This window comes from Coturnix japonica, chromosome 5 (assembly GCF_001577835.2).
Source record: "Coturnix japonica isolate 7356 chromosome 5, Coturnix japonica 2.1, whole genome shotgun sequence".
In the NCBI taxonomy this organism is placed as follows: Eukaryota; Metazoa; Chordata; class Aves; order Galliformes; family Phasianidae; genus Coturnix; species Coturnix japonica.
Window position 1 is genome coordinate 36,204,420 of NC_029520.1, and position 25,753 is coordinate 36,230,172.

The 25,753-nt window shown below is 37.9% G+C and overlaps 1 protein-coding gene across 3 annotated transcripts in view; it reads left to right on the plus strand.

Moving 5' to 3' along the window:
- Window positions 1-25,753, plus strand: part of NRXN3 (neurexin 3) — an 887,537-nt gene that overhangs the window by 361,224 nt on the left and 500,560 nt on the right. For 2 of the 3 annotated variants that reach the window (XM_032445105.1, XM_032445106.1), the window contains exon 1: window positions 24,687-24,802. In XM_032445105.1, the coding sequence (XP_032300996.1) occupies window positions 24,778-24,802 (25 nt within the window). In that variant the 5' untranslated portion in view covers window positions 24,687-24,777. Of the gene's footprint in view, window positions 1-24,682; window positions 24,803-25,753 lie in introns of those variants that run through there. The other variant, XM_032445108.1, reaches the window with a different exon arrangement.

Here is a 25,753-nt window from a genome sequence, read left to right on the forward strand (position 1 = left end):
ACTCTTGTGTAGATTTAGAACCATTATCTTTATTTGTTGTGTTAATATACTTAATTGGTTTCTGCTTAAGATTAATTTAGTGCTGGGTTTCTTGCAAAGCCATTTTTTTTGAATTCAGAAAGGAAAAGCTCTAGAGTATATCTTTTAAAAATAAAGGGTATGCAAGCCTTCCAGGGCCATCTACATCCTTCTCACAGTGCACCTTCTGTCAAATGGGATGAGATTGGTCCTTGAGAAAGAGAGAGAAACATTTTTGCTTGTGGGAAGAGATTGTACGATTGCAGTTTCTTTTAAGATCTGAACTTGGGTACCAACACACTGTAGTGATGGAAACAAAACAAACAAAAAAAGAGCCCGGAGAGATAAGGCACTAATGTATACACAGTGGGCATCCAATTGAGTTTTTTAAAATATTTATGCACGCTTTTTATGTGTTTGGTAAATGACTGGGCAATGGGGGAGGAAAGGAAAGAAATGGGAAATCATGTATGAAACAGAGATCTAAATGTTTTCATTCATTAACTAATAATCAGTTTTTAGACCTTTTCAAACTCACTGTTTAAGTTTCCCTGTTAACTTTAATAAGAGCCTGACTGGCATTTTAGTAAAATTATGGTGTAATAAGCTGGGATTATTGATTTTCATCCTCAGTTGCCCTGTTTGTCCAGTGCCTGAATAGTCTGAAGAAGGCTGTATATGTAGGTTGTAGAAAATGAAACAAGAAGGCTGGACTACAAGTATTATCCTAGCCTTCTACAAGTCTCATTTTGTGCAGGGATGAATGGGCAAGTTTTCGTAGTAAATCCTTGCTTTGTAAGGCTGAAGAGGGAAAAACATTTGTCCTTATATATATGTTTCGTGACAATTCAGAGTTGGTTTCAAATGTGAAATATAACAGATTCAAAAGGCACTAATTGGGGCGCAACAAAGATAAGTGTGATAATAAAGTTTACAGTATTTGTTTTTCTGCTGTACTGCTATTTCCACAAGTGGGTATATTTTGGAGACTGTCTGCACAGACTAGCTGAAAAGAATTGCTTAGTTTGAACTAAATAACAGAAAATGAGTGCAATTCTTGGTCAAAGCCACTGAAATCCTAAAAAAAAAAAAGGCTCTATGCAGACTTTCCAAATGTTGATCGGGGTGATGACGTTACATTGTGATAGATGCATTAAGTGCTGTTGACTTATAGGAAAGATGTTTTGTTGTCTATATGAAGCTGTGAAAAGCTTATAGGTTTGAAGAACAAAGAGAAAGTTGCCTTTGTTTTGTGCATCCTGTATGTGTTGCTTGGATCAGATGAAGAATCTCTTTACACTTCTTTTTTTTCTCCCCTCCTACCAAATGGTATTTGGTAGTTTAAAATAGGAGCTTTGGGTCTGGTGTTGTTTTTTTCCTTCTTGTTTTTGTTAGTTTACAGTTCAAACCAAATTATGAAACAGTGCAAAGGTTATGGTTTGCTTAGAGCGATGGAACCTCATCAGTATTAAGGAAGTCATTTGATGTGATATTTAAAGGATAGCAGGTAGAATTTTCTTAAGCAGCCTTGTTGCTTTCATTTTTGTTATATTCAGATATTTGATTAAATATAGCCTTTTTCTTTACACTGCTTAGAAAATTGCAAGGAATAACTGTGTGTGAGTAGTTAGGGGATTTAGCTGTCATGAACTTTTAGGTCAGAGGTTTTTTAAAATACTTATGAAGAAAATAATTGAGGAGTGAGAGCAGAAGTAACAATACTGATTATGAGCTACTATCTTAGGCAATGAAATGCATCTTCATGGCATTACAGTGAGAAATAATAGTGGCACAGATGGTGAATTAGGAAACAATTTCCACTTGTAACTACTGAAATCAGTTGATACTGACAGTAATAAAACTGCATTTCTCAAATGTGCTTTTTTTTTTTTTTTTTTTTGCCATATTGCATTATATTGTTTGGTGATATTCTGTTTTTCTGCATTCTTCTAAAGTATGCTGTATTTTGCTAGTTGTTGAGAAGCAGATTGGAAAACCACTCGGTGTAATTTCACTGCTGAAGATGGAAGAAAAACAAGGTGAAAGCTCTGTTACCTTTTCTCAGTGCTTTTCATAACTGATGAGTAAATGTGTACCTAATTTATTTTAATGGAAGTACTGCATCCAGGTTCAGTGTGTGTGAATGTGGACAGTAGAATACAGGCTTAGCCCTTAGTGTGTGTGCCTTGTGTTATATATGACATCTGACCCAGTGAGTGTATATCACGTTAACTTTTCCAAAAGACCTCTGGTTGGCAATTGAAACAATAAAACCGTAAATACACCGTATGTTGACATCTTCTAGGTACTTTTATCATGGAGAACAACAGATGTGCCTGAGGCAGCAGCAGCTTCTAGAAAATGTTAACAATCCTTCTAAAAGATTAAAAGAAATAGTGTAAAAAATATATATTTGTGAAGCATTCAAGTTTACAAAAACAAAAAAACACACCAAACTGATTTAACTTACTAAGTAGTCTTTAAAATGTATATGAATATCTCAGTAGGGAAGTATTTTGTTTGAGCAGCAGAAACTCTGAAACAAAATCTGTTCAATCTTTGCTCAGGAGATACAAATTCAGAATCTAGATGTGTACACTGTGAATCTTAAGCAGTTCCAAGCTTACTGTAAGAGTTAGTGACAACTTGACATTTGTTTTCTCAGTGTTTGCATGAGCTATTAATCCATAAGTTTCCATTTTAAATATAGGATTCTACCCTTAGAACGACTGAAAAGAATGCAGTATCTCATCTGTTAAGTATTTATGGACCTTCTGTGATAGCACTCAAATAACAAGCAGTTTCAGGACTGCTTTTCAGTAGCTGGTGGCAATGATACTGTTGTATCATTACCATGATGTCTCTTTAACTTACAATAAATTCAGAAAATCCCTGTATCTTTCTTTTTTTCCTTTCTTCCACAATGCTTGTGAGCTGTGTTACTTTTGAATAACATGCCTTCTCCTGCCTACAGAACCTGCTGCAGGGCAATGCTGTGACCTGTAATCCTACCTCAGAACTTAGCATAGGCAAGGTAGGAAAAAAGAGGGATGCTATGGAGGGACTTTGGGATGATTTGAGCCCATATTGATTTATTGACAGGACTTGCACACTGCTATTTTATTCTGTATGACAGTGTTCCTTACTTTGCAGTTTACAACCTGTTAGATGGAAATACTGGAAATAGTTATCCAGGGGAAAAGAAATATTTCCACTGTCAGCTCACAAAAATAACATCCCTGAGGTTAAATGCTTTATTTAGAACTCCTTTAAATGTTGATTTGATAAGTTAAGTTGTCAAAATAGTAGTAGTGTTAGCGCTACTCCACAGTAGTTTTGAGAAGAAAATTATGGAATATTGTTGTTTCAAAGTATTAGGTATGTCACAATTGATATGCTAGATAATCTGAAGATCATGCAGGAGACTTATATCCAGTAGTAGAGGTGAAGCCAGTCAGTCAGGACTAGAAGCCCAATGTACTGTGACATCCTCTTCACATCTAATCTTGTGTGCTTCTGGACAGTTTTTAGAAGTATCTGCTGAGTTCTTAGTAAAGAATTTGTTTGATATAGGAAGCCTACATTTTGTCTCTTTTATCCTTTCCAAATGCAGTGACAAATAATAATAATAATCCAGAAACAAACAGGAATGATATTATTCTCAAATTTTGCACGTTATCACAATGGTAACATGGATTTTTATATATTGGACTTAATTTTGTCTAGATGATCCAGTCAGAGACTGTCTGGTCAAATTTGATGCACACAAATTCATGGGCCCCAGTGGATGTACCCATGAGTGTTGAAATTGCTAGCAGAAGTGATTGCTGTGGAGAATGGGAGTGGTGCCTGTAGACTTGAGTGATGTTAGTTTTCCCTCAGGTCTTCAAAAACTGCAAGAACTAAGTGCTGGGCAATTACAGGCCAGTTGGCCTCACCTCTGTCCCTGGAAAGTTGATGGAACAGCTTATTCTGGATGTCATCTCAAAGCAAGTGGGATAGGAAGAGGTCAGGAGTAGTCAAGCATGATCTCCAAGGAGAAATTATGCTTGATCAGTCTGGTAGCTTCCTATAGTGTCATGACCACCTCAGCAGATGAGGGGAAAGCATTGGGTGCTGTGTACCTTGACTTCAGTAATACTTTTGAGACTGTCTCCTATAACTGTCTTCTAAGGAAGACTAGGAAGTGTGGGGTAGAAGAGTGGGCAGTGGGGTGGATTGAGAACTTGCTGATTGTCAGAGCTTAGAGGGTTGTGGTAGATGGCACAGAATCTAGTTGGAGGCCTGTAGGTAGAATGTTCCCCAGGAGCCAGCACTGGGTCTGGTCTTGTTCAACATGTTTGTCAGTGGTCTGGATGAATGGACAGAGTGCACGCTCAGAAAGTTTGCTGATGATACAAGGCTGGGAGGAGTGGCTGACACAACAGAAGACTGTGCTGCCATTCAGTGAGATCTGGACAGGCTGGAAAGTTGGATAGAGAGGAACCATGTGAAGTTCCATGAGGGAAATGCAAAATCCTATACCCATCAGTACATGTGAGGAGCTCGCTTGCTGGAAGGGAGCTCTATGGAGAAGGACCTGGCTGTCCTGGTAGGTGAGAGGTTTGTGTGTGTGTGTGTGTGTGTACCTTCTTACATAATAGCAAGGCACAGGATAAAGGCAGTGCCTGTCTGTGGGCTGGAAACTGTGGATCTCCTTTAAAGCAAGTGGGAAGACAGAGAGATTGGGAAGCAGCTTAGAAGTTTTTTCATGTGCATAAGAAACAGACTGAAAACACTTGAGTAGTTCTTCCAGCAGCTTTCCGTGTAAAGTAATTGATGATCAGAGGGCTGGAGCACCTCTCCTGTGAGGAAAGGTTGAGGGAACTATGCTTATTTAGCTTAGAGAGGACTCCAGGGAGACCTCGTTGTGGTCTTCCAGTACTTGAAGAGAGTATTTAAAAAGGAAGGGGCACGCCTGTTTACGAGGGCGGATAGTGATAGGACAAGGGGGAATGGTTTTAAAATAAGAAGGGAAGTTTCAGGTTAGAGATTAAGAGAAAGTTTTTCACACAGAGGGTGGTGATGCACTGGAACAGGTTGCTCAAGGAGGTCTTTGATGCCCCATCCCTGGAGGCATTCAAGGCCAGGAAGGATGTGGCTTTGGGCACCCTGATCTGGTGGTTGGTGGCCCCGCATATGGTGGGGGGTTGAAACTGGATGATCATCATGGTCCTTTTCAAACCAGCCCATTCTATGATTCTATTATATTTGTCTCTGCAATTATCATAGAATCGTAAGATCACAGAGTGCAGGAGGACTTGGATCCTTTTTGGTTCCCCTAGCCACTTATCATTTCCCAGTTATGCCCAGCAGTTTGCCTTTTGAGGTGCTAAAAATCCATCCAAGAATCCAGTGGAGAGAATTCCTTCATGTATCATGAAGGACATGACAATACTGAGATCAGAGTGCTGGCAAGAGACTTATTTTAATGCCCTCTCTGTTGCTTTGGTTTAGGGAATTAATATAACAGCTCTTATGCTCAGCTCCATTAATATGATTGTCATAGTACAATGTGGGCAGTTCTTTGAGTTCTTTGTTTGATCACCTAGGACTAAGCTAATTTATGTGCAAACAAAGGAGACTTTATTGGTTATTCACTTAGGGAAGTGTCATGTAAAATTAGCCCATGTTTCTTCAAGATTTTTTTCCTCTCTTCTGCTATTCTGCTTTTCCCAAACTAAAAATCTTGACATCTCCCTGCTGTCTTCTTTCTGCCTGAGGGTTTATAGAGAGTGTTGGAATAGACTTTTCCAAGGGCTGGTGGGATTGTGTGTAAACACAGATATAAATTCCAACTGTCTGTGTCCAGCAATTGAATTGCCAATCTGTAATTAGCAAGCAAACATCAAGATTGTTAGGAATAATTACTTTATCCTTTTGAGAAGGAAAAAGCTAATCTCTGCCTTCCTGATCCTTATATTTTATTCCAAAATAGATTAGGCTTTTATCCTTTAAAGCTCTGACATTTGTAGGTCACTTTTTATGATGGTTTTAGTCCCTTTAAGCTTTGCATAAATGGAATATTATAACCAAGACATGGATTTACAGACAATTCATTGTAACACAAGTTTGATTAGGACTTTTAAAATCTTATTTGCAATATTTGTGGTAACTTCTGTAACATGACACACTGAGAATATGCATTGATATATCGTGTGAAGGTCTCCAGATTTCTACAAATTGTGGAATGTACAAGATAGATTCATAAATGGCTAGTTTAAAATAAATAAAAGTGTGTGTTTATTCACTTAAAAAAAATCTAATTGGGATCCACTATAGATCATGTATTTTTAGAAACTATTCTGGAATTCTGCTAGATTCTAGTTTAGTAGTGTGGCTCTGCAACGTAACCTGCTTTGGCAGGGGGATTGGACTCGATGATCTCTAGAGGTCCCTTCCAATCCCTACAATTCTGTGATTCTGTAATAAGCATTCTTGATAGTTGAGGGACTTTTTCCATATTGTTAATATGGCGCTTTTGTGTCTGAAAGATGCACAACTAGTAACTAGTAATTACACTACTTGAAACTCTTCCTGACAAAAATTACTTTTGTAGAGGCTGATCAAAATGTGGCTGTCTGATTACAGCTCTAGTTAATGTGTGAAAGAATTTTAATGAGAAGAGTAGAGGACTAGGGATCATCAGGTATATTGAGTCATGTTTGCTAGAAGTTCACTTGTGTTGCTTCAGGGTAGGCCACTCTTGTCGTTGCTTTCAGAAAAACCTTTTTCTGTCTGTTATTAGGGTCTCTACCTGGTTTCTTCCTTTCTGATGGGATAAGCACTCATGAGTCACAAAGATATTGCTGCTGGAATTAATTCACTTCCAGTGATCTATGAGCTGAAGACAAACCTTGCTGTTGCACACTTACATGACGTCCCCAGAGTTAACCTGTGTGTCCTGAGCTCATTCAGCACCATCATAATTAGTTGTTTTTCTGGTCATGTTTTCTTAGTATAATGGAACTTCAGGTTCTTCCTGGATCTTGGTGAAAATCAGTTATGTAACCTGTAGAAATGAAAGGTGCAAGGGGTAATGTGGGAAACCATTTTGAAAACAGATTCCCACTTTACTCAGTGACGGTTGTGAACTGAAAAAGCTGAAGAACAGCAAACTTGGGTGAATAATTTCTTAAGAATGTACCAGATCCTCCTAGCATATTCATGAGTTATTTATTTAGTGACTCCTAACCAAACCCTGACACTATGAGCCATTGTTTGTAGGGGAACATAACACTGTTGGCACTGGAGAAATAAACCACTAATGTTCTAAGTAATAAATAACTGTTTACCTTTGTTAAACACCCATTAGAGAGGGGCATAATATTTTGAAAGAAGTCTTTTAATGCACTATGGTAATATTTAGGAACTTTTGCCTGCTCTATCCAGAGGAACTTGAGGTTTGGGGATTTCAGATTTCTCTTCCTCTCTGTTCTGTAATGTCTCTGTAAGCAGAACAGAAAAGTTTCTGATTTAGACTGTGACTATTGAAATACAAAGGCCCTTGAGGTTACTTCTGTGTCCTCAACTATCTGTTATATATTTGTAGTGACAGGATAGCACAAGGTGTCAGCTGGAGCTAACTCTGTAACTCTGACTTAAGTAAGTTTGAATACATTTTGAATGCATTCAGAATTCTGAATTTCCAAGGGCTTATGTGGTCTGTCTGCACAGTGTTGAGTTTTCCATAAGAGTCTTTAGAAATGTGTTTTTCTTTTTTAATCCTTATTTGATACATTGAATTCTTTACTTTGGAGGGGGGTTGGGGAAGGATAGATGAATGGAGAAGATTCTGAGAGAATTTTCTCAGCTCAGCGTAATTGTAAGTCTGTGATAACTGCTAAATTGGAAGATAACTGATCATAATTTATGCCTTTTCATTGATGTGCTTAGCCTACAGTTAGGATGCTATTTATGCTGTTAAATGGGTAACATCCAGCTGATTCATATTCTTTGTAGTATTGTCTCAGTTCCGCTGGACGTGAAGGAAAATAGCAATAGAGCTGAACATACTTAGATATCTTCTTGTAATTTCTAGGGTATTCCTTTGTCCAAGTTATTGTCTGCAATGCTTTAAAAAAAAATAAAATATTGTGTATGGTTTTGCATCTTAAGGCTTCCTATGATTGTTACATGTATATATATTTATTAGAAAAATTTATTAGAAATATATTTTGCTCCAGTATATTTCCATATTCCTAAAGATAGCATCATTAGATTAGCATCTGTCTTTTGTAGCCTTACAATCCTAAAATCTTACAATCTTATTCTTTCACTGCAAGTCTGAGTATAACATGAGACATACCTCATACACAAACTGTGGTCACTAGCTGTGGGGGAGGAGCATGGGGTGCTCTTGCACAAAGCTCTCAGTATGAAGAACATAATAGCCAGAGCCTTTTTGGTAGGGGCTAACTCCTTCTGTTTACTCATGTTTATTTGTATAACTACGTATTTCTCTAAAGATTGTACCATACAGTATTATTCTATGAAGGTCTATACTTTTTTAAGAATACATTCCAAAAAAAATAACCTAGATACAAAAGAAAGCTGACGCTCAGTTGAAGGTTCAGATAGACCTGAAGTTACAAGTTTAGCCTTCTAGGAACATGATAATGTAGACTTGTGGTGTTTGGATTTGATGTCTGCAAGTTTGTTAATATATCAGCTAAATAGGTATCAGTAAATAAGGACATTAATCTATACACATTGCCTGTAGTAATTAATTTTACAGACATCTTGTATAAGTAGTATTTCTTTTCTCAAATAGTCTGTATTTTTCACCATATTGATGCTGAAAAAAAGGTGTAAAGTAGAACAAGATAAAGAAACTGCTCAAATGAAAGCACTTTGCTGAAAAGTACTTATTCTAACTGCATCTTTTGACTTATTTTGTTCTTCCTTAAACTTGGGAAGTGTTTATGAAGAAAATGGCAAACAAAAATATTATGACATAAAAATATTTTGACTTTTAATTTCTAATAATATCTAAAAATTAAAAGTATTCTAGAAATTCTTTTCTTTTCCCAGACATTGAAAATAAAACTTTTGCTTAACAGTAGAACAAAAAGTTTCCAGAAAGCAGCATAGGTTGGAAAGGGGTTTCTGGAAGTCTCTAGTCCGGTTCACTGCTCAAAACAGGGCCAGATTTAATAAAAAGGTAAAAATAAATAAAATTAAAAATTGACAAAGGTGATTATAGGCCTGTAGCATCTGCCTTATGAGGTAAAGGATGGGAGACCTGGGGCTTTTCAGCATGGCGAAGTCTGTGGGGAGCGTCTTACCAATGCTTATAAATATGTGATGGACGGGAGCCGAGTGGATGAGACCAGGCTCTTTTTGGTGGTGCTTAGTGACAGGGCAAGGGGCAGTGGGCACAAACTGGAATGCAGAAGGTTGCAAAGAAAATGAGGAAAAACTCCTTTACTTTGAAAACAGCTGTACAGAGAGGCTGTGGTTTCTCCTTCTCTGGAGACACTAAAAACCCACCCGGATGCTTTCCTGTGCATGTTACTGTAGTGGACCTGCTTTATCAGGGCTGTTTGTTTAGATAATCTCCAGAGATCCGTTCCAACACCTTATGATTCTGTGAAACTCTCTGGTCACTTGAATTTATATGTGTCAGGAACTTTGGAAGCTGAGAGTAGACCTTTCATTGAATGCCACAGTGTGGCAGAGTGCTTCAGCTGTTTTCATGTTTTAATTTTATAAACTTAAGCAGAAGTGTTTCTCAGGTTGTCTTGTTGAAGGAAATTTTGATTTTTATTATTATTTTTCATTTTAAAGGACATTTTAAGATCCGTCTGAAATGATTTTTGTTTTCCTTTCTCTGTTTGCAATATGTTCACTGAACCAAAGAAGCCTTCTGCTTGTTGTGTTCCTCAGCACACAGTGCAATCCATGTTCTGCCAATACCTCTCTGGCCCAGTTCTTCTGTGCATATGTTTGCATATAATACAGATATTCTCTTTAATATCATAATCAAAGATACATGGCACTGTTTTCTATTTGCTAACATTCTTCAGTAGATCATCAGATGTGACTCATGGAAGAGGAAATTCACAGAAAGGGTGCATTTTCACATTTGATTTTTGTATGTGCTGAGGGGTGTTGGTTAGAGAGCAGATGTTTTGTGCATCCTTTTTTACTGTGTGGCTCTTGCTTAGCTGACTGCAGAAACAAGAGACTAAATTTGCTGATCCAGATGGTTGTCCTAGATTAGTGTTTTGATACAAATAGACTTTTTATTACTCTTTGCATGAAACCATGTACCTGGATGTGACACATCATTAAAAGTCAGCTCTGGTATATAACCAGAAGTTGTTTTGCTTCGTGATGCTGAATGAGAAATTAGAAATGCTTTGTTTCCAACTCATCATAGCAGCTCTTTGCAGTTCTTCTACTTTCTACTCTCGAAATTACCACTGTGGCACTAAGTGATGTTAAAAGTGACCCAGTATCCTGCAGAGTTTTGCAAATTGCTTGCCTTATAGATAACATTTCTTGACTTATTTCATTTTAAGCATGCTCTGCATTATGCAAATTCTTAGCTTTTAAAATTGCTCTTTTAGGGTGTATAAACAATGAATCTGTAGACACTTTATTTCCTGTAAAGTTGGGGATGAAATGTAGCGGTGCTCTGTAATATATTTAATATTTATATTTACGTAATTTTGTTTAATTTTCAAGAGCAGTGTGCTTTAATGTTCCCATTCAGCACCTCTGAAAATCAAGCTGACATTGACTTTATCTCTACTGCTTTTTCTAGAATAGAATTTATATCAATTTGAAATTGTGTTGATTAATCTTTTTGTGAAAATGGTTTAGTACTTGGCTATTTCTTCTCTCTCTGGACAGAAATAAGGGGGGGGGAGGGGGAAATGAAAAAAATAAAAATAAAAAAAATAGAGTTGCATACTGCTGCCAGTGATACTAAAACTTGCCTAAGAGGAAAGGGTGAAATGCAGAAGCTCCAGCATATAGAAACAGAGCAGCAGGGTTAGGCCTACACATTAACAAATAGCGGGGGTATTGTGTGTGATTTTGAGATATTTCTATTTACAAGTTAGAAAGGTAGGGGCTTGGGGCTTTTGCTTGTTTCTCTGTTGTTCTGTATAGAGTAGCTGGACAGGCTTGGCTTCAAACTTGTTTCCTTTGCCCTCTTTCTTGTTTTGGTGTAGACCAAGTAGGTGATGTGAAAATGTTTAAGTTGTGATTTGTCTTCCAGACACTGAAGTGCTTTGCCAGGATATATCCACTGTAATTGAATCAGAGGGAACATTAATAGTCAGGCTGTGAGAAGAGCATGCAGATATGGAGCATCAGGATCAGTATTTTCTAAGCAGTCTTTAAAGTTTATTAACCATTAAGTGATTAATCTCAGACTGTATTGCCGGTATAATTTCTTGTCCCTCAGTTTAATACAGGCTATCCAGATCCTTATCAGACTGTTGCCTTGAAGTGGCTGTCCTTGGTGTGAGTTCACAAACTAATGAAAGAATACTTTACGAGCCATTGACCTAAAGCACTGATTTGCAATACGATAGAGAAGAAAGGTTTGGTCCATAGTCCTACAGAGAATTACACAGTACTTTATTTTAGAATAACCTAGTGACATCAGAAATACTATGGCTTTACAGATTAAAGTATTTATTCGATAGAAATCTGACTCCTGAAGAAAAGTGTATTTCAAGATTTGGGAATAGGGGCCTTCTGAAGTCTGATTTTCATTCTCCAAGCTTTGTTATGCTAATGGTATGGCTATGTAAATGTTAGTAGTGCTACAGTATTTGTTTAGTGTAGGATCTGAATGCTTTATAAACACGCATGGATCTCATGCTGCTTCTATGGAGTCTAGATATAAGACAAATATTGGTTTGCTCAACAATGCAGGATACCAGCTGTTCACTCGCTAGAAATAAAAGCATAATGGGGAAGAAAGCATAGGAGGAGAGGTGTGTGTAGTCTACACATCCCTCTGTTAGTTCCTAGCTACTTTCCTAACAAGCAATATGAAGACCTAAAGAGGCTATGTAGGAAGCATTAGGAGGTTTTTTGATTGTGTGTGTCTTTTTAATGGCTATATGGAAAGGTAACCTTTTCACAAAGTTGAAGTCTATCACTACAGATTTACTCTGGAAAACAGACTATGCTTGTCAGTAACCACTCAGTGGGAAAAGAAAGTGATAGATACTTATGGCCAACTCATGCTATTAATCAAATTCTCCTTTTTGTGCAGCTTAGCTGGAAGCTAACATATACTGTTGGTTGCTTGGTAGTCAAACATCTGCATTGCTTAAGTGCTTCTGGAGCAGGTTGACCTAATATACAGTTGGACTGGATTATCTTGTAGATCTTTTCCAACCTTGGTGATTCTATGATACTAATATGTAATATCAACACAACTTGATTTTATATCTATTTGTATAGAATCTTACAGTGCTGGCTACTACTCTAAATGGATAAATAAGAATTGATAAAGCTTGCAACTAAAATGTTTAACTAACATGCGTAGCCATCACTTGGTCTCAGGAAATGTAAAGTCACTGCTTCCTTTCCTTGTGCTCGATTTCTTATTTGTGCAATGAAGATCTGTCTTTTTGCTGTCAGAGATCGGCTCTTTTGAAAGCAAGTATTAACTTCTGTGTGTCTTGGGTGAGAAAAGGTACCTGCCATGGTGCCTTTTCAGTCTACTACTTGGTGGTAAGAAATCTGCTGGGTTTCTTCATTGGCTTTTATCTGAACCTTAGCTGAATCAGGGTGATTTTATTCCCCCCCAATTAACACTGTAGTGTAATCTTCTTTAATTCTAGTGATAACAGACTTACATGTGGATGTTGTGTGAAATAGGCAGGGGTTACATGAGGGTACGCTTATGAAACTGAGTAACTCAGGAAGTGTATTTGAGAAGAAGAACATCATCAGTTTAGATATTAAAAACTGTATGTCATTGGGAGCTCTGGGCGTAAAGAGCTGAGGATGTGTTTAAAGCCATGTACACTTAGCTTTACCATCCATGACCCTTCTTCCCATGGGGCTTTTTTTTATTTTATTTTACATGCTCCTTAGCTGACATGAAAGCTGTGAATTTAAAATGTGAATTTCAAAGGAGTTCTCAATACTTGCCTCAGATGTCATCTTTATCTGCAAATCCTCAACTATACTTCAGTGTGCACTGCTGATCTCTCTGCCTTCCAGAAGCATGTGATCCTCCCTTGATGGCTTCTTAAGCTAAATAAGGAGTCTTTTGCCTGTAGGTCTTAAGTAGCATTCGTCATCCTTCTTGTCAGGGTTTCTCAATTTTGATGAAGAGCAGGAGTGTATGTTACCAGTAGACTAAATATTGAGAAGGTGTCTGTAAGACTTAGATATCTAACTTGTCTAGTTTTATTTTTGTTGCCATATTTTTGATGCTGCCCAGACAAGCCAAAAGGTTAAACATACGTGATGTAAGTAAGGTATTGAGGTTACTTTATTAGTTGGTAATACAAGTATTACTGTTCTCATGGGAATGGGTTTATGTTAGTGGAGCCCCAGTTATTTGGGGAGTATATGTTGTGTCTAATGCAAGAATAAGGTTTAAACTGTATTAAATGAATTATTTGAAACTAGACTTTGAAGTCGTGTAGGTTTGGCTTCCAAATTCCAGTCAGATTTTATTCAGTTTTACAAAGCTTGTTAATGTGAAAGAAAAATACTTATTCAGGAGTATCCAAGTTCTTGCTTTGGCACTCTGGGCAGCACAACTTTGCCTCAGTTTCTGCCTCGGAAAATATGGTTATTGGTATCTCTCAGCTTTATTTAGAAGATGCATTAACTTTGTAGGGTCCTGAAAAAGTGAAGAATTATATAAATGCTAAGATGTAAAAGAGAAGCTTTGAGGAGACTAACTGAAAATAAAAATGATAAAAAAGCAATGGAACATGTGGAAAAACCGTTCTATGTCTTTAGTCTTTGAATAGGACAATTCAGTGAAATTTTACCACAAAGTATTTTACTAGATTTTTACTTGTTGCCTTGTATATAACCTGGAAATGTGCAGTCATCAGTGAAACGGTTTCCCTTAAATAGGTGAAATACACAGAAGTGCTCTATCTACTTGAACTATGGAGATGATTTCAGGTAGGATAATGTGAACTCTGTTGCTTCATAGTCACTGTATTGTGCTAACCATTTCTATTGAAGGAAAGTAAAAATGATAAGAGCAGCTAAAGCTTATATTTCACAAATAAAACATGTATTTGAGATAGCTAAGCTTTTATATGTTTTTAGCTTTGAACACTTAAGTATGCACTGCTAATCCCTCAGCTTTGAAGGAGCAAGTGATCTTTTCCTGATAGTAAAGTAGGGAGTCTTATGCTTGTAGGTCTGATTGTACTACTCACCATTCTCTCTCCATTGTGTCTTTTTTTAGGGAGAGGAGGCCAATGTGCTCACTTAAGATATGCTTGGCTTACTAGTAAAATCTGAAAATGGAAGGTTTCCACTTGCAGATTTTGGTTGCTATTTGTGTTTGTCGTTTGTATGAATGTGGTGACCTAACTTTCAGAATGACTATTCTAAGTAGACTAATAAATACTGGCTAATACAATAGAGAATTTAAAAGCTGTTGGGCACTATAGACTGAAAGAAGTGGTAGACTTCAGTCAGCAGGTAAAACTGTGATAAGGGGAAAAAGACCAAACACTGAATTGTGTATGCAGTCTTTTGTAACTCTGCAGATGATTAATCTTGATGGTTTTGTTATAGTAGATGGATCTAACTATTATGGCATTCATTATGTTGTTAGAGGGAGGTTGATGATGGCTCATGTAATAGTCCTAGCAATTAGAAATTATTCCTTGACTCATTGGTAACACATTAGGCTCTTGAGTGCCACAGGGGATAGTATCTTAAATGAAAAATGTATGTCCTATGTATGTACCTTGGCCCTTGGTATTTGGATGAAGATGTATTTGTTAGCATAAGTATAGATTCATAGAATACTTAGAGTTGGAAGAGATCTTTAAAGGTCACCTAGTTCAACTCCTCTGCAATGAACAGGGACATCCATAGCTATATCAGGTTGCTCAGGGTGTGATCCAGCCTCAGATGGAAAGTGTACTGGGATGGGGCATCTGCCAACTTTTCTGTACCAGTGCCGTGCCACCCCCACTGTAAAAGACATTTTCCTTGCATCTAACCTGAATCTACCCTCTTTAAGCTTGAAGCCATTTCCCTTTGTTCTGTCATCACATAGTCTGCTAAAGAATCTGTCCCCCTTCTTTCCTGTAGCTCCCCTTTAGATCTTGAAAGGCTGCTATTGGGTCACCTTGGAGCATGCTCTTCTCCAGGCTGAACAGTCAGCTCTTTCAGCCTGTTGTAGTAGAAGAGGTGTTCTGTCCTGTGTGTTATTTTGGTGGCCTTACTCTGGACATGGCTCCAGCCGGTCTGTGTTTCTCCTGTACTGGGGACTCCACATCTGGATGCAGTACTGCAGGTGAGGCTTCACCATAGCAGAGTAGAGGGGCCAGATTGCCTCCCTCTTTCTGCTGTCCACACTTCTTTTGTTGCAGCCCAGGGTATGGTTGGCTTTTTGAGTTGTGATGGCACACTGCTATCTTAAATCCAGCTTTCCATCCACTACTATCCCCAGGTCTTTTTTGACAGGGCTATGCTCAATCCTTTCATCCCCAGCTTGTTTTGGTAATGAGGGTTGCCTTGACCCAGGTGCAAGACCTTGCATTTGGATTTATTGAATCTCATGAAGTTCACCTGGGCCCACTGCTCAAGCCTGTCTAGGTCCCTCTGGGTGGCATCTAGTCCCTCTGATACGTTAAGTGTACCCCACAGTTTGGTTTTGTCAGCAAGCTTGCTGAGGGTGCACTCAACATCAATGACAATGACAGTGGGGAAGATATTAGAAAGTATTGGCCCCAGCACTGAACCTGTGGGACTCTGCTTGTTGCTGATCTTCATCCAGATATTTAGCCATTGACCACCGCTCTATGAACTTGATTGTGTAGCCAGTTCTTTGTCCTATGAGCAGTCCACTCATCAAATCCATATCTTTCCAATTTGGAGAGAATGATGTTATGAGATACTGGATCAAATGCCTTACTGAAGTACAGACAGATGCAATCAGTGGCTCTTACCTTGTCCATTGATGCAGTGACACCATCATAAGAGGTTGCTAGGTTGGTCAAGTAGGATTAGCCTTTGGGGAAGCCATGCTGGTACTCATGTATCACCTCCTTGTCTTCAAAGTGCCTTAGCATAGCTTCCAGGAGGACATGTTCTGTGATCTTTATTGGCACAGAGGTGAGACTAATAGATCAGTAGATCCCAAGATCATCCTTTTTGCCCTTCTTTAAAACTGGGTTTGATGTTGCCTTTTTTCGAGTCACCAGGGATTTCACCTGATTGTGTCCTAAATTATTATTATTATTTTTTTAATGTAATATTTGTGACTGGAGCTCCAGAAACCTTCTGACTCTACTGTCTGTTCCACTGTCAAGTGGATCTTTAGATGAAGGAACCACTTCCTTTGCCATTGCTTTTTGTGCTCTGAAAGAGGGGAACAAAGATGCTGTCCCACTGTTAAAGTAGTCTCTGATCTCTTGCTGAAATATTGGTATATATACTATCCCTGTGAAGCACCATACTGCTATTCATGTATTTTCCTCCATTTCAGCTGATTTGCATTGCTTTCTGATCTCACTTTTTACACTTAAATGAGAAGTAGATACAATTATACTTAAAAATAAAACAAGCAAAACAAATAAAGAAATAAGCAAGCACCCATCACCTTTCCCATAGCTTCCTTTCCCCCTCTCTTCCCCCCACCCCTCCATAAAAACCTTGATATGAATATCATGAGATAATTCCAGAATTTAAGTAACTCCTTCCAATGAAGTAATGACGGCCATTAGGCTTTGGGAGGGCTCACCAGATTGCTTTCCAGCTTTAGCACCTGCAGTCATTGATTAAGTCCAACAGAGCACTAATGTGGTTTGTGCACCTACACTGTTATTACTCCCCAGTAATGCAACAGAATTGTCTCTCCTTGATTATGCTGCACCTGGCTTTGGTGAGTGCTGCATCGCTGGAAAGCTAATAACATGTAAAACTGCCCGAAACTAGGATTTCTTTACCTCTTCATTACTGTTATGGTCTGTAAAAATCTGTGTGCAATTGTTGCTGTGGCAGTTGGCTTAAGATTATGTCCTATGGTAAAAATTTTGTGAAGCTTTGCATGCTCTGTGAGCTGTGGGTGGCAGACTGCATCCATTAAATTAATATCCCTGAAATGAATGGATTGCTATTAAGGAGGTGCATCAGGATTAAAACACTAAAGCTGTTTCACTCGTTGCTGGAATGTGATCATCTTCAAAGCAAAATGCATCAGTGCAGTGACACTGCAAGGCAGCACCCACCCTGCTGCCGGCTGCTCCTTGCTTCTCTGCTGCCTGCCCTGCACTAACAGAGTGTGTGAGCTCTGCTTTTCCTCAGTTCTATGTGTGCACATATTTCTGTAGGCAAATTGCAGATAAGTCTCAGTGTGGCAGCTTCAGAGTTCTTTATACCTAACCTGAAGCATTGGTTATTCTGATCTCTGAGTCACAAAAGCGTACTTCTGTTCCTGAAGTGTTTTATACTGCAGCCCAAGCTCAAAGCAAAGGTAATGCCAGTCTGACATGACTAACTTTGAAATTAATTTAATTAAGCTGTTATAAATATTAATTTTAAAAGCATTAATACTTGATTTAAAACAACAACAAAAAATAATATCCTTTTTTGACCTCCTCTCTGGTTGTGAATATAAATCACTTTCCTTATGAGTGGGATTAACTGCCCAGGGATAAGTTTCCTAGTAAGAATGGAAAACCATTTATTATTATTAAAATATTGACTGGAAAAAATGTATATATTTTTAACATTGAAAACATCTTGTGTTTAATGTTAGCTTTTAACAGGTAGATTGTTTTCTGAGTTGCAATAACATTTGCTTTGGAAGAACCAGAAAATGCTTACACTAAAATCATCATCTCCCATCAGTTTTCTGATTAGCAGAAATGTTTTTCTGATATTTCTTAAAATAAATAAATAATCTTTGGTAACCATAAGCAATAGCTCCATAATTTGTGGAAATATTAGAATTCAGAGATAATGAAATTGCAGCAAACAAGGAGAGTAGTCCACTGCCCTCAATGGAGAAAGAACAAGTGTAGCTTTTGCTATCTATATGACTGGTAACATGTATGTGACTGAATTGTCTCTTATTTTCTGTAAGCTATATTCATACTGAGTAAAAGACACAAAACAGAATTTATACAGTGTCTTGTTATAGAGTCATATGAACAAGCTTTGCTTGTGTTAAATGCTACTTGAATCCATGTTAAGTTCTAATACATCCATTAGCTATGATATCTATAAACGAAATTTATGGTCATCCATCATCCAATATGAGGTTACAGGGATTTGTAGCAAAAGCAAGGAAAATGTGTGTTTATATATCAATTTATACATATATACTAAGGGTGTGTTTATGTGGTAACTGCTTTTTAAAAAGTACATTGCATCCAAACAGTTAAAACCCAACTCAACTTTTTTTTTCCCATCGAGTTTCTAGGGAGACTCAGGTATGTTTCATGAATAAATAGTAGGGTGGTATAGCTAATTTTATCTAAATAATTTCATGCACTTGAATAGTTTGGCTGCTGGGAGAGGAATTCTCATTTGCTCTTGTGAAGCTGATCCTGTGGGTGTCTGTAGCTTTTGTATATGCGCTTCTTTTATTGCTGTGCAAATGTAAATAATTAAACTTTGTTCCTGGGTAGGCTGGTATAAACCATGTTCAGCTATATTAACTTCCCAATGAAGTTGATCTTTAAAGCTGTAAATAGAACTTCTCTATAAACCTTGCTTAAAAGCATTTCTTGAAGTGTATGTTTTGTTTAACATGATACAAGATGGTTCTGTTCCTTGAGGAAATGGAAAGGTTGGTACAGGTAAGGTTGCCCAGTGCTGATCTGTAGGGAAGTGAAATTGCTTATTTCTTGTTGGCAGCCTATATTTTCTTAAAAAGTGGGCTTCTAAAACCTGTATATGAGCAAAACAATTGTGTATGTATGTGAATGTGTTGATTTGAATGGGATATCTCCTTCGGTCTGCAGTGTACTCCTAGGGTTTGTGTTTGCCAGTTGTTTCCTAGCAATTAACAATGCTCCTGAGTTGTACAGTGAATCCCACTCAAGAAAAAGACGTACCTAAAACTCCTTGACCATACTACTGCTGCCCGAAAACACCAACAAAATTCACACTATTAATTGTGTTCATCTGAGACAAAAATGTTTTTAGGGTCTCTACAGCAGCTGACATTTATCCATGTGAACCATACATGTATTTAAACATTTACCCTGTCCTTTCGAGGAGGTCTTTTTGTCTCAAGAAGCCATGAAGTTGCGTGAACATTTAGCAGCCCCTTTGTCCTCCCATTCATTTATTCTGATTGCTTTTTGCCTTGCTTAAACATAACTCTAGTAATTTTGGATGAGTATCTTTGGGACTAGAATGTCTTCTGTCTGTCACTTGAAAAGATAATAGATTTAAAAAGATTTGAGTTTTGTGTGGTAGTGCCTACATATGAAATATCTGCTCCATTCCAAAACATTATGTAAAATCATTTCTGGTACATTGCTAAATACATATTCTAAAATATTAACATTATTTGTAGTTGAGAAACAGGTGGAAAATTTTGGTTTTGGTTAAGAGAAGGTAAAAGCATTACATCTTGATGTGGTGTTTTCAAGTGATATAATAATTGCTTAATGTTAATCTTGTAGAAGCTTTCCAGTTTTCTCCTTTGTTTCTATATAACATTCTTTTTCTGTGACGCAGTTGGAAAACTCTGCAGTTTAATTAGTCACATCTAAATATTCTTTAAAATTTTATCTAGATTAGTAGATTAGTTTCCTTTAAGCTTTTAGAGAATCTAACTTGTTTCCATGATTCATCCTCATGTTTCACAAGCCTGCGCACATGTTTTTCATGGTGAATCACATTTTGTTAGCACATCAGTGAAAACAACCTAAACACCTCTCCCCAGAGCAAGAGGAAAAAATGAATATAAATCCTTGCCTCAGGGTGCTGTTGGCATTCCTAAACCATGTATAAAATATGCAAAAATGTTTCCTGACAGTGAGCAAAGCTTAAATGGCAGCTGAGTATTTGAAATAAAAATAAGAAATAATAATAAAAAAAAGAGATAAATTTTTTTATTGTTACTGTTGGTCTTCTCTAAATAGTATTGTTTACCCCTGTAGAATTATTTGTTGTTGTAATTGTAATGAGGAAGTCTTTCTTATTCTCATCAGTCTGGCAGAGTCCTTTCTGGTTGTCTCTTCTGATATGTTTGACCTCATCTGTAGTGTAGGATAAGATGAGCAATAATGAAACTAGCCTTGTTTCATGAAGTCTGTTTTAATCATATAAAGGGATCAGATGATTACAGCCTACACTGAGGGCAAAGGCACACTCTTTGATCAACTGAGAGAAAACTGTGAGAGGATTAATCTTTTGCCTTTCACAGGAGGGAGTTTTTTATACTGTTAGCCACTTAGGGTGGGTAACAGTGATATTTTCAGAGCTATCGTTTTAAGTCTATCCCTCAGTCTAGTTGTTTGCTCTGAATGAGTGAGTTTTGGGGGGCCAGATGGAAAGCAACTTGCTATTTTCAAAATGCATGAATGGTTTCTATTTGCTCATACTCGTTGCATTTTTCTTCTTGACACTTATTATCAATTGGGACCAAGCTATTAACTAGCAGTAATGCACCTTTGACACAGAAATAAAGATTTGCACATCCTGGGCAAAGTGGATGGAGTTTTTCCATGTTTGAAAGTGTTTAATACTTATTTCATGTGATCTATATGCACATGAATATTAACTAGATTTCAAAGGATTCATAGGATCATGAGGAGGAGCTGCTGCAGCTGAGTCAATTAATCTTTGCTCAGGAAACTCAATCTGCTGCTAGACTAATTCTGTCAAAGAGTATGAGGACATGTGAGTTACTTCTTTCTCCTGATTAGATATGTTTGCCATTGCAGTGAAGGAGTACATACTAGCCTGCCTCATGTGAGTTTAAAAATGGGAGGTAATGATTGTTTGCTAAGAAGGCTGGAGGCATTTTCTAGATTCAGAAGAATCATACTCTGGTAACTTAATAAAGACATTGTGGAAGTAGAAATTCTGTGATTCTTTTTCCTGTTAAGTTGCACCTTACTTGTTCTCAATAAAAAATGAAATAAAATGCAAAAATTGCCTAACGTCCAGCTACCATCTCATCAAAAGTGCTATAAATAGTTTTGCCAAGCATCCAATTTCTGACAGTGTTATCTTGTTGTTTTGGTTCCTTGTCTTTTCTGATAAACAATACACACAGGGAAGATGTACATCTTTGACTTTATCTGACCGAGCACCCTTCTGCTTTGCTGCCTCCTATACTTGCATTACTGTAGATGAAGGGTGATATGCAAGACAGCTTGAAAGGTGGGAAAAAATAATCTTTTGTCAAAGCACTTTCTAGCAGCTTCTGTGTTTAGATGTAAGAACATATAAGTGCTTTACTGGGTATTTAGGGAGATAATTGGATCCCCACCACTTTGTGGCCCATTTCCTGGCATCTGCAACTATTGAATTAGGAATCTTCAAGTCTTCTTAAAAACTGGCCACATGTTTGTGTAATAACAGCACGTGTAGTCACCCTGCTCAGTGAGATGAGGTTTAGCATCCAGATGTAGCAATCACTTTATGCAGTTGCTGGCACTGCTTTGAGTTTAGTGGGATTTAATGCAGGGAGCAGCAATTCATTTGTGCTCTGTCAGTTGAAAAACTGGGACATGATTTCGCAAATTTTTGGGTCAACCCACTTGGTGCATAAATGTCTTCAAAGCATTTTTAAACAACAGTAAAATACTGTTTGTAAGCACTCCTTTGAATTTAGATATGACCGATGAATGCTCTCAAGCATTCTCATGTGTATGTAGTTTTTTTGTATGCATTATTGTTTGGGAAACTCCATGAAAAGAAGCCCATGTTTATTATTGAGTACGAAATGGAGGTTTATGCACAAAGTATTAGAAGCTCCTATTTAAATTTTTCTAGACTGATTAATATTAACTGACTGTTCAAGTCAGGGACCAGTAAACATGGAATTGTTTGCACTCTTAGTACTTTATTTTCAAATTCATTAGCACAAACTATTAACTAGATAGTAATCTCATTTGTAGGCAACCTTTTCTTTTGGAAAAAAGTTGGAAAGCTTACAACTTTCTATTTATTCATTTCTGAACTAATATACATTTTCTATGGATCTAGTTAGGTAACTTCTATAATTGTTCCAGTTTTCTTTTCAGAGTGTTACAGTGGATGTCAAGGTGGCAGTGATAAGCCAAACAAGCTCTTTTTGGTCAATTCACACTTTGTCAGGCTAGAATTGAAAAGCAGTCAGTCACCTTGACTGACTTGTCAGTCACTTGCTGACACATGCAGAACACAGTTGCATGCAGCAGGAAGCATGCAACTTCCTGCAACATGCAGGAAGCTCTGTATTATCTGGTCAGGTGGCATCTTAAAGAGACACTGGGAGGTCATTTGGACCTAAGATGTGGCTGTGTAAAACTATGATAACTGATTCAGTATGTTCTAAGGTATACATTAATTTTACAGGTCATCTATGAGCATCCTTTTTGTAGTACACACTATGGGGGAAAAATATATTCTCACTAATGTAAATCTAGCATAAATTTTTGAAACTATCAAATAGAGTTTTAAGTTGCCTACTTTAACAGAATGTAAGGTTTCTAGCTAAGATCTATCTGCCAGGATTACGTTCATGGTGTAGTGTGCCTTTGGCACAAAATGAGGAAACTGCAGGGGTTATGAGTTTCCTGTCAAAGAAGTATTTTCTGTAATTGCAGTATGACTTCCCAGCCTTTTAAATTGAGAACGACTTTTCATTTTTCAGATCACTGTAGAAAGACAGGGTTTTTTTTCCTCTTGCTCTGTGTTAAAATTGGATAGCAATAGGATTTATTTGAAAGGGAATCACTCTGCATTTTTATTCATGTGAACTGCATGATCTCACATTGAGAATGACACAGCATTCATTCTGTTGCTGTTTCTTCCTGAATGATTCCCCTAGCATGTTATGTCTTAGCTGCAAGCATTGCCCATATTTCCCCTTGAGAAGATGAAGTTATTGTAATGTTGCTGATTAGGTAGTATGCATACTCCGGACTGCCTGTTGTCCCTGGATATGGTTCCTACTCCTTTCCTACAGTTCTGTTTCACTGTATAATATGCTACTCTTACCTATTAGTGTGCACCACAACACAGGCCAGAGTGGGTGAATCCCCTTTGTGCAGAGCTTTGCTCCAAGATGTGTGCATTTCATTTTCTCAGTGAAGTCGGACTGTTTAGTAACCTGTCCCATTAAAATTGGTCAAAATAACTGAATTAAAAAATAATAATAATAAAAAAATATAAAAATCAATGATGGGAAATAACCTGCATATCTGACATTTAGTTTTACCAGTGCAGTAAGTTGAGTTATACTGGTTCTTGATGTCATCCCTGTCCTGTAGATCTTACTGTGTATAATATATCTTGCATTTGCTTGTTGGTTTCTTCTTTTGCCACCTTGAGCAGTGAGCCTAAACTTGATGAGCAAGAAGTTCTGCTGTCCTCATTCTGCATTTCTCTGATATACCTGTCAAAAACCTTAAGTACTGTACTGAAATGAGCACAGACACTTTTTTAATTTAGCACACACCATTCTTCACTTACCATTTGACATGAGTGAACTGTTCCAGTCATATAATCTGAACAATTAATGTTTTAAGTAATTGCCTGTCACCCGTGATGGGTGAGCAGCAAAACTAGACAAGTATGGGCAGCACAAATACTGTTTTTCCAGGAGCATTGCTTGCAAGGACAACTGTGGATATACTTTTTGGAGAGAAATGGGTTCCTCTTTCTTTACTGACACATAACTCAAGGCAAAGTAAGCACCCTGTGTAAGTACAGCCAGACTGCTCTGTGAAACAACCTTAGAGCAATCAGCCAGGTGGTGAGTGGCATTGATAGCCTTTCTGTAGTGTTTTTACTATTTTTTTTTTTTTTGAGTTAATTCTTTATTTTTGAGACTGAAAGACTGAAAACAGCCTGGTGTTTGATACTTAAGGGTTGGGAGGCCAGTGCAATTAACTCTGAAAAGAATCCCTTGTGACTAGTGTAAATCAAGGCTTTTAAGAGAAAAAAAAAATTGTAAATGGTTAATTCACTCTAGAGTTATTTCTGTCGTCAGCTCATTTTTCTAATACTGCAGTGCCCAGTACCTCTGGTAAAATTTGTGTGACCTCTGGGGAGGAAGACACTGCTCTGAGTAGAAATGTTTGTGACCCTGACTCCCTTTGAGCTGGGAAGGTGTACTTGCGGGGGTTGATTGCAGGCTATAATGCACCTACCCAGTCTCCTAGTCTGTATCGCACCAGGTTGATTTTGGTGACTTTTCCAATTGGGCAAATACTGAACTAAATTGAAGTCTGATCTTAACTGTCACATGTATCACCATTTGCAGGCAAAGGTCCAGAAACCCTTTTTGCTGGCTATAACCTCAATGATAATGAGTGGCACACAGTGCGTGTGGTTCGACGTGGAAAGAGCCTCAAACTGATGGTGGATGATGATGTTGCTGAGGGTGAGTGCAATGTATAAGTAGTTTTGGTTGTTATATTTGTATCTCTTCTCTGCCTTTATTTCCATTCCCCCTGTCCTTGCGTCTCTCTTCTTTTTATCCTGATGCTTGTCACTTTCTGTGTACTTAATAGTGCTATGCTGAAAACTGTTGTTCAGCTCTGCGAGAAGAACTGTTCCCAGCCAGTTCCAGAAGGTTCTGAGTCAATAATCATATCTGAATTATGTGCTTAGGAGACAAATGAGCTTGCACATAGCCAAAAGCACAAAGGTGCTGAACATCAAATACTCTTGTGCCAGGCATAGATAGGCTCTTAGTACACCTCATTCCTGAGCTGCAAGCATGACAATTTCCTGTGCTGTGGAACGAAAGCTAAAACCTTCTAAAACTTGACTTTGAACAAACTTTTCCTGGATGGTGAAACCTGCATTTGATAGGTATGATGCCCTCAAAGATAAGGACGTTGAGGAGAGCTGGCTACTGTTCAAGGATGCCCTCCTGGCAGCACAAGAGGTCTCCATTCCCCTGATTAAGAAAGTGGGCAGGAGAGGTAGAAAACCGGCATGGCTCAGCAAGGACCTGCTAAGATCCTTGGTCCCCACATGGAGGTATGGGGTGCAAGACTTAGGACGTGAAAAAGACCTAGAATCCTGGCACCAGTGAAGACCGAGGTGAAGACTCATTCAGCACCTCAGCTTTCTCTTCATCTGTTGAAGCCATTTCTCCTTTTAAATTTACCAGAGTAGGCACGCCCATTTTGGCCTGTCTCTTCTGGCCAATGTACCTGTAGAAGGTTTTCTTGTTGTTTTTCACATCCCTCGCCAAGTTCAGTTCTGCCTGCGCCTTGGCTTTCCTGATCCACATCTTGCAAGTTCGGACGGCATCCCTGTATTCTTCCCGGGTGACACAGCCTTGTTTCCAGAGCTTGTACACCCCTTTCTTCACCCTCAGTTG